At 24.5% G+C, this 10,084-nt stretch overlaps 1 protein-coding gene across 1 annotated transcript; it reads left to right on the forward strand.

Moving 5' to 3' along the window:
- Positions 1 to 5,694: 5,694 nt before the first annotated feature.
- Positions 5,695 to 7,324, forward strand: LOC145829356 (L-xylulose reductase-like). Its single transcript, XM_082937123.1, has one exon. The coding sequence runs from the start codon at positions 5,702 to 5,704 to the stop codon at positions 6,449 to 6,451; it is 750 nt and encodes a 249-aa protein (XP_082793249.1). The 5' UTR covers positions 5,695 to 5,701; the 3' UTR covers positions 6,452 to 7,324.
- Positions 7,325 to 10,084: the final 2,760 nt, after the last annotated feature.

The following is a 10,084-nucleotide window of genomic DNA, read 5'->3' on the forward strand; positions in this document are numbered from 1 at the left end:
TATGATTATAAAAAAGCATGATATTACTTCCAACAAAATCTGCTAAATCTCGCTTCTCATTAGACCAAAAAGATGAGTAGGTAACTCATAATTTTTTCTAAATGTTTTATGCCTATCCTACTTTATTTAATGATTTAAAGCATCAGCAACCTTAGCTTTGACTGATTGATTGATAACATAACCAAAAAAACTTATTAACTCAGTTTTGTTCAATTCGACATTCAACTAAATAAAATTCACTTGCACTGCACACAAGGGAGTTACAACTCTTTACTTCACAAAAATTAAATTTCGTATATCTTATAGGAGAAAATTAATAAGGAGAAAAATAATTAAATAAAGTTGTATATTGTTTTGCTTATTAGTTTGCTTCTACTATAAGAAGCCAATGAAGTTACAAACTTTGGTTGTTCATATTCTAAAAAATAAGGTTATTTTTTAATTGCTGTAAAAAGAAACCTATAGCTTAGATAGAGTTCTACAAAATTAAACTAACTTAAAAAACGACCTCCTTTGGTTAAACTTTTAAAATAACGATATAAAACAACATTTTTAAAAGTGTCTTGTTCTGTTAGGCTTATAGCTAGGAAGCTAAGTTTTTTGAGCTGTCTATTGTACAAAAAATGGGCTAAGCAAAATTCCGAGGTCAGGACAATAGATGCACCCTATTATGCATAGACAGAGGAAAAAAAAGTTTTTTTCTTAATAAGTTTGAAACAGTGTAAATAGTTTTTAACCTTTTTGCTTTGATCATTTATTTTAAATTTTTAATAGAAAGTCTAAGTTATTTATATATCTTTTGTATTTAATATATTAATTAATATGAAACTAATGAAAAAAAAACAAATAATTTTATTTTGTTGAAAAATTTTGCACTATAACTGAAACTTAAATTTAATTTAAAAAACTTTTTAATTTCAAGACTTTTTGAAACAAACCTTAATTTATAATCATACGAGTAACTTTTATTTATAAAAAGATAATAATAAAACAAGCTTAATCTAAAAAGATTGCTAAAAAAAAAAGAGTTACGTTTTCTTTACATTGATTTAATTAATAGTTAATTGATCAATTACACTAAAAACTCATTTAATATTAATACTTTGAAATAAGTACATTAAAAATTTAAAAGTTAAGGAGTGTTTTTATTGTAACTTAAAAAAAAAATGTTATCTATTGTTTAAATATATTCAAACGACATAAATCTACGGGTGGCTTCAGATTTACACTACTTTTTTGAATTGCTTGAAAATCATGCAAATAATTTGCATATATACTAAGTCAGCATTTTTTTCTTGTTTTATTAATTTTTTAATGATAACATTTTTATTTTTGATTTATATTTTTTTATATTTGGGTGAGGTGGGTTAGGGTTAAGGGTATGAAAAAAAACTTTAATTTTTTTTTGCTGACTCAGCAAATATGCAAACTATTTGCGTGACTTTTGAGCAATTCAAAATCAATAGTGCAAATTTAAAGCTACCCTAATGCTACTGTTTAAGCCTTACCGTTTTGAGTGGTGAGTTTTCATATAGGTGAAATATACAAAGCTAGAGTTAGAATCTCCCCAAATAACGAGCGTCAACTTGGCTTGAATTGAATGGTTTTTTTAACCAAACTTAAAAACCTATTATTTTCAATTTCTTAAATGCTAACTTAACTTCTTTTTTTTATAAAGAACGTTCTTTTGCTTTGATTTTCACAACATTTTCCATCGAATTGGGGTTTTACTTTTGCAGTGGGGCCCTTTTAAAAACTTATTGTTTTTTGCATTTTTTTCTTAACACCTATTTTCTCATAAAATAATAATTACTTAAATTTTTTTTTTTTAACATACATATTAAACTGAGTTTAAAGACGTTTTTTTTTCTTGCTAATTTTATTTATAACATATGCCTAAATAAATTTTTCAGAAAAACTCCAAATTTGTACGATTTTCGTTTTTTTGGTTCATGGTTTTGTTGCAAAAATATAATATTTCGATAATAATTTTATATTTTTAAGGGGCTTATATATTAAAGTTCTTTGACGTTTTTATATTTTATTCCTAATTTATTATTACTTTTTGAATTTATGACCCATACAAGTTTTACCTAAAATCTTAGCATTTTAGCAAAAAATCCCTCAAATTCTGTAAACAAAGTGCTCATGTGCTAAGAATTTGGGTAAAACTTGTATGGGTCATATATTCAAAAATTGATAACAGATTAGGAAAAAATATAATAACGTCATAAAGCTTTAATATATAAGTCTGTTAAAAATAAAAATTATTAACGAAATATTATATTTTTGCAATAAAACCATGAACCAAAAAAACGAAAATAGTGCAAATTTGGAGTTTTTCTGAAAAATTTATTTAAACTTATCTTTATATTATAAAAAAAAAAGTTAGCAAACAAAAAAAATAACGTCTTTAATCTTTGTTTAATAAATATATTAAAAAAAAATAAAAATATTTTTGGAGAAAATAGGTGTCAAGTAAAAACATGCAAATAAATGATACGTTTTTAAAGCGGCCCTAATACAAAAGTAAAACCCCAATTGTATGGAAATTATTGTGAAAAGCAAAGCAAAATAATGTTCTTAAGATTAAAAAATTTCCAAGTTGGCACTAAAGAAATTGAAAACCATAGGTTTTAAAGTTGATTAAAAAAGAATTACAAAAAAGCCATTCAAGCTAAGTTACGTTCGTCCCCAAATAACTATAAAACTCTCACCTAGATGACATTAAGAATGCAGCTAGTTCTGTCATTTTGCAGTTCTATTTTAATAGTTTATTGCATAAAAACAAAAAAAAAAGAAAAAACCCTCAAAATTTTTTTGGTCGAAGGACCTGGGTACACAAAAAAAAAGACCTCTTGGTCATAGAGTTGCAATGCCAAATTTTAATATCTTTGTCTAATTATTGAATATAACATGTCACCAGGGGTTTTTTTCAATAAAGGGTTAGGATTAGTTTTTATTTTGATTAGTTAAAAATTTTGTAGTTTATAGACAGATTTAGTTTTATTTTTAATTAAAAGGTAAATTTTTTCTTAGTAAATTTAAAGATAGGACAGGTGGAATAACATGTGATGAGCTCAAACTCACCAGCTTGTGAGTTTGAGAAAACGTTTGAGGCAGAGGGGAGAGTGAGTTCTTTTTGTGAGAAAGATGTTTTTCTACCATATGAAAAAAAAAACAAAAAAAAAAACTAGTTTACAAAGCCTTTTGTGTATTTCCATAGCCTAAGTGACTTGGTGTTCCTAATCACTAATCGTTTCTTTGAGTTGAAGTGATTGGCTTAAACTTGTTGGATAAATTTGTTGTACTGCCTCATAACAATTAGTTTTTGTTTTAACCATACTTTTGAACTAGTGTAACCTATTAAGTTGGCTTGAATGGATTTTTTTGTAATTTTTTTTTAAACCAAATTTTAAAACCAATTATTTTCAATTTCTTTAATGCTAACTTGGAACTTTTTTTTTATTCTAAAACGTTCATTTCTTTAGCTTTTCACAATAATTTTCATCAAATTGGGGTTTTACCTTCACAGTGGGGCCCCTTTAAAAATTTAATGTTTTTTTGCATTTTTTAACTTTGCAATGTTTTTCTCCAAATTTTTTTTTTTAAATTTTTTTATTATTAACATACTTATTTAATTGAGTTTGAAGACGTTATTAATTTTTTTTTCAATATTGTTTTTTAATAACATATGCTTAAATAAATTTTTTAAGAAAATTTTCAAATTTGCATGGTTTTGGTTTTTTTTTTTTTCATGGTTTTGTAGCAAAGGTAAATTACTTTTTTTTAATTTTTAACAGACTTATATAATTAAGTTTTATAACATTATTATATTTTTTCCCAACTTATTATTATTTTTCAAATATATGGCCCATACAAGTTTTACCTAAATTTTTTGTTTATTTAATTTGAGGGATTTTTTGATCAAATACTAAGAATTTAGGTAAAACTAAAATGGTTCATATGTTTAAAAGTAATAGTAAGTTGGGAAAAAATATAGTAACTTTATATCACTTAATTACATAAGTCTGTTAAAAATAAAACTTATTAAAAAAATAATTTACTTTTGTTATAAAACCATGTAAAAAAAGAACCAAAACCGTGCAAATTTTGGAACTTTTCTGAAATATTTATTAAAGCATATATTATAAAAAAAATTGTTTTTGATAAAAAAGATAATAACGTTTTAAAACTCAATTAAATAAATATGTTGATAAAAAAAAATAGCAAAAAAATATATTTTTAGAGAAAAACTTTGCTAAGTGAAAAAATGGAAAAAAACATTAAATTTTTAAAGGGGCCCCACTACAAAAGTAAAACCCCAATTAGATTAAAGATATTGTAAAAGGCTAAGCAAAAGAACGTTCTTTAGAATAAAAAAAAACTTCAAGTTAGCATTAAAAAAATTGAAAATAGTTGGTTTTAAAGTTTTGTTAGAAAAAAAAAAAAGACATTCAAACTAAGTTTAACGTGCTCTGTGTAACCTAGGGGTAGGCAGAAAATTGTTGGTCACAGAAAAAATTTTAAAAATAGAAATTTTTTCAGGTTGCAGTTTTAGTTTTTACTCTTCATAACCTACCAAACTTTTGTTGTTTATTGTTGCATAGGGTAGAGTTTGAGACTGATGATTTTTTTACCAAAAAAAAAGAAGAAACTTTCTCATATAATTTTTTAATTTTCTGTGAAAACTACTTAAGACCTTTTTTAGATCCTAGATTATGTAGTGTTAGTTTCAAAAATTTACATTTGCAGCAGAATTTTACCTTTAGGGGCCACAGTTTTTCTTTACATTTTTGCCAAGTTTAGACCTATTTTTAACAACATATACTGTTGTTTTTTATAGAATTTATTCATTTTGTAAAAAAGTAAATTTGTCTTAAAGATTATTAGTTATACTCAAAAGTTTAGACTTGATTAAATTTAAGGAAATAGTGAATAATAATTTTTATTACAGTTTTATGATCATTTACAGAAGTTAAAATTTTGATAGAATTTATAAGTTTATATATAAACAAATTATCTTAAAAAAATTAATTAATTTATAGTACTAGTTTTTTAGAAATTTGTTCTATCTTCTGGATTTATTCCAGGTTTTTAAAGTTACAAAAGTTTTATTTTTTCAGTAGAAAGTAAGTTTAAGCTTAATTTTTTTTAAAATTACTGATAAGATATTGTAATTCTAAAATGTTTTATATAACTAATTTTATGATTCATAATTTAATTTTAACTTAATTAATTTATTATTTTTGTCATAAACTTCCAGATAAGAAAAGTAGGAGAAGATTATGAATTTATACAGATTTAATCAGTAGAGTTAAAACTACGAGTGTGATATGTCAATGTTAGCCATATATAACTCAACTTGGGATTTTTGACCTTGTTAACAAAAATAGGAACCTATTGAACTAATGATTATACTAAATGCAAATAATTTACACATATATTTGAAAAAAAACTAATAAAAATTTAAGATTGTTCAAAAAGCTGTTTATATACTTTTGTTTAAAAAAAAGTAGTTTAAGTTTAAATTTATAGAACTTTTAATATATTCTTAATATTGCTATCTATTTGGCTAGATTTAAAGTTTTTTTACTTTAAATTTAAAATAAATTTTGTAGTATATAAAAAAAGTTCAAATATTATTTATAAATATTTGTATATTTTAAAGGTAACTTTATAACCATAATTTATATCAAAAATGAGTACAAAGTTTGATTTTAAAGGAAAAAGAGCACTTGTCACTGGTAGCGGAAAAGGAATTGGCCGAGAACTTGTAAAAGCTCTTGTAGAAGCTGGGGCTGAAACGTATGCTTTGAGTCGCACTCAATCAGATTTAGATGAATTAAAGAAGGAACTTCCAAATATTCATATAGTAGTTTGTGACCTTATGGACAGAGATGAAACTAAAAATGCTGTTGAATCCTGTGGAGTTATTGACTTATTAGTTAACAATGCAGCAATAGCAGAATGTCAACCCTTTTTAAATATAACTCCAGAATCTTTTAGTAAGCAATTTCGCGTGAATGTTGAAGCAACAATTCAAGTTTCTCAGATAGTAGTCAGAAAAATGATTAAGCAAAATAAAGGGGGTAGCATAGTAAATGTATCAAGTCAAGCTTCACTAATAGGTTTAGCAGATCACACAGTTTATGGAGCAAGTAAAGCAGCAATTGATCAGATCACTCGGAATATGTCACTTGAGCTTGGAACTCATAAAATAAGAGTAACATCAGTAAATCCTACTGTAGTTAACACAGCAATGGCCAAAGTTGGTTGGAGTGATCCTGTGCGTGCAAAAAAAATGACTGACCAAATACCAATGGGTCGTTTTGCAGAAATTTCAGAAGTTGTATCTGTAGTAATGTTTTTATTAAGCAATGATTCAACTATGATATCAGGATCCTGTATACCCATTGATGGTGGCTGTGTTGGAAGTCTGGCATTGTAGTTATGGGTTTGCTTAAAAATGAACCTATTAGATGAAAAATTTTAAAGTAATTGTAAATGCAATAACAGTATATCAATAATTGACATTCCAGTAATAACCCATCATTAGTTTTGGCTTTATTATACTTTTTTCTGTTTATGCAATCATTAATTTCAAACATATATTTGTAAAAAGCCAAACCTTAATTTTTGATTTAGTCCATATATTGTATTTTAGTGTTTAATTTTATTATTTTTATTTTTATATTTTAGTGATGTTTTACATGTTGTAATTTATTCTTTTACTTATTTCTTTAATTACGTTTTTAGTTTGATCATTATTTTAAACCAATCAAATTCTTATTTTTGAACCTTACATCGAAAAGTAATATATATTGTAACTTGTAAGCAATAAAATTTTTGATCTAAGTCTTCAAAATATGATCAATTTGTAATATACTCTTTGTTTTACACTTTCGGTTTGAATACTCTTACTGATAAAAACAACTAAAATTTTTATAGATTAGGGTTTCTCAAATTTTCTAATCACCAAGTTGGTAGGAATTTATATAAATAATCGATTTCTTTATTGCATATCTACCTTACTAGTTATTTACGCATTTTCTTTTTCGCTCCCTTAGTTATTATCTAAAATCACCCAAAAAGAGTGCTATTGTTTACTTTGGGAACCTGGTAAACCATGGTAAAATTTATATTGAAAAATAAATATTTTCTAACTAATATTCTAAGTAATTTTGAGTGTATATTCATAATTAGCTTGCCTACTTTTGAACTGATTAATTTAATGATGTAACTATGTTTAATGTTTTAGCTTAGTGTTATGTGGATTTTTGCTTATCTTTTAAATAAACCTACTGATAAAATTATCCTGTTAACAGAAAAATTAAACAATTGCATCAGAAAAAATTGTAGTGTTTTTTTTAATAATATATATTGTCACCTACAACATCTTGTATAAAATCTCTTCATTTTCACATATACTTAGCATTAGATAAAAATATAAGTATATATGTTAAGCAAAATTATATTTTTAATCTTCATTTCGCCCGCTTGGAAGAGTTTTTAAATACTTTATTGAAAACAAGAAACTCAAAAAAAAGCACAGCTTTGTTTTTTAATTTGTTTTATATAATATTTTTACATTACTTCAAAAACTTTTTTCAGATTTCTTGATAATAACTGATGATCTCCTGTATGCCAATATAGGAGTGAAACATTGTTTTGTTCATAATAAACTGTAAAAATAAATAACAATCTCCTTAAAGCTATTTAAGTCGAGAACTTTGAATTGTTTGTTTTAAATCAAGATACAATATTAGTACTGTACTGTAAAATTGAATTTTTAGTTGTGTATGTTATACATTAGATAAAATAAGAAACTTTATATTTATTCATATTAAATTTATTTTTATTTTTAAGCTATTTTATCAAAAAATATTATAACAGATCCAACTATAAAAGTTTAAGTTTTTTTAGATTTTTTATGTATAAGCAAACATGTTAAGGTTTTTTCTTGTAATATAAACTGCATCTTTTTTTTACATATGCTAAATCAAGTATTTTAAACAAAACTCTAAAAGTTTGCCTACAAAATAGTATATTGATTTTTGCATTTCACTAGTGATATGTTCAAATTTTAAATAAAAAGTCTTATTAAAGTTTACATAAAAATTGTATCTGAATTGTAAATGTTGTTTATCAAATGCAAAAATAAAAGACGTTTAAGACTTAGTCAAAGTACCTAGTGTATAAAAAGACCTTTTAGTCATCTAATAGCTACACTAAACTTATCTTCTTAAACAGTTTTGAGCTAAAAATTAGAAATTTTTTCAACAATAAAAATTTCAAACTTCTAAAAACGAAAAAAACACACGACACTTAACCCCGTAACAAGTTTACATGATAAACAACTGCATAGAAAATACAGAATAAAAATCTAATTGAAAAACTTACACATTTGTACTTTATTTCTTATTATTCAGCTCAATTCTTTACTAATAAATAAAATATTTACCGAGACTGTAAACTAGTTAAAGTGTACTAAATTAAAACAATGCTAATTAATGTATTAAACTGATTCAATGTAAACTAAAATTATTTGATGTGATGAACAATAACTAGCCTCAAAAATAACTACAAGAATATAATTTAATTACAAGCATAAAGAATATAAGAGTAATAATTCAAAGCTATTAATTTATTTATTCGATTATTTTTTAGTTAAGTGTCCGTTAGTTTATCCTTGAAACTAATATTTTGATTGTTTTATTTTACTCTTCTGCCTTTATAACATAGAAAAAATACCATATTTATTGAAATCTTGGTAAAAAATATTTGTCTAGAAGATTCTGTTGGATAGTTTTGTACTAAATTACCTGGTAAAGTATCAGTTTTATATTTATACGTGAAGTGACATATAACAAATAGTTAATTAGTTAAGTTTTCAACATTTTGCATTCTTTGAAGTACTTTCAGGCTTCTTACACTTTAATCATATGTTTTATAATAAATCCTATCAGATTCAGACAAATTCCTTCGAGCAAAAGTAGTAGAACTGCCCACTCTCACTAAGAATATGTATAATTTTATATTTATTAAAAAAAGTTATTTGTCTATAAGATTTTGAATTTATATTCAAGTTAAATAAGATTGAAATCTGCTATTAGTTTCCTGTTAATGTTTTCTCAAACATTTGACTCAAAATCTTTGTATATTTTCTGTTTTTGGGCTATTTGGATAAATACCCTTATAATATGCTTGATTGTTTAATTCACTTATAAGTGGAGATACAAGATTGTTTTGTTTTTCGAAGAATTTTAACTAAAATACCATCCTCATCACTGATTTTTTCGAATATATTTTTTTATAGATATTAAATACTTTAACTTTTTTTAAACACATGTAAAACACAAGTTAAATAAAATTATACTTTTGTGACTAACTGTCTTGGACAAGACGTTAAAAGGATTCTGTGGTGTGCGACTCGATAACTGAAAGGTTCTTCGTGCACCAGGTCCTTGGACTAAAAATTTTGAGCGTCTTTTTTTGTTGTTCAATAAACTCAATACTATCAAATCAGTACATACAAACTATATGTAGTCTACATTATATAAGCTTAAATTTTCACAGCGTCATCTTTTTTAAGTTTTATTACTTCAAGTACCTTAAATTGTATAACTATAAACTACAAGATTACTCCTTACTTACATTTTTCATACAAAAACATTCGTAAAACAATAAGAAAGCTAACTATATATTCTTAATGTCAGTTTATCAGTGATTTATCAGTCTATCAGAGTAGAACTTATAAATAATGTACCTATCGAAATAGTTTCTAAAAATTTGTGAAGTTAATACAAGTAAAACATATTTAGAAAAGTAGCATACTAAACATAGCTTAACTGATATTATAAATAATAAAAATTTTAATGACTTTTTAGTAATTTTATAATTCAACTTCCGCTAAGTAGTAAAGACTTTTAATTAGTTTCTTAAGCTAACACTAAGAAAAAAGTAAACTAAACAAATTTTAAAATAAAAGTTTTAATAGAAATATGTTTAAGGGAGATGAAGATTTTTGATGAAAATGTTAGAATAAAAGAAAAAAAAAACTTCTCTAGTTTGCACGTGCCTG

Source organism: Thalia democratica, chromosome 2 (assembly GCF_965202585.1).
Source record: "Thalia democratica chromosome 2, ktThaDemo2.hap1.1, whole genome shotgun sequence".
Taxonomy (NCBI): Eukaryota; Metazoa; Chordata; class Thaliacea; order Salpida; family Salpidae; genus Thalia; species Thalia democratica.

Coding starts and splice junctions, on each gene's coding strand:
- LOC145829356 (XM_082937123.1), top strand. CDS start 5,702: ATGAGTACAAAGTTTGATTTTAAAGGAAAAAGAGCACTTGTCACTGGT.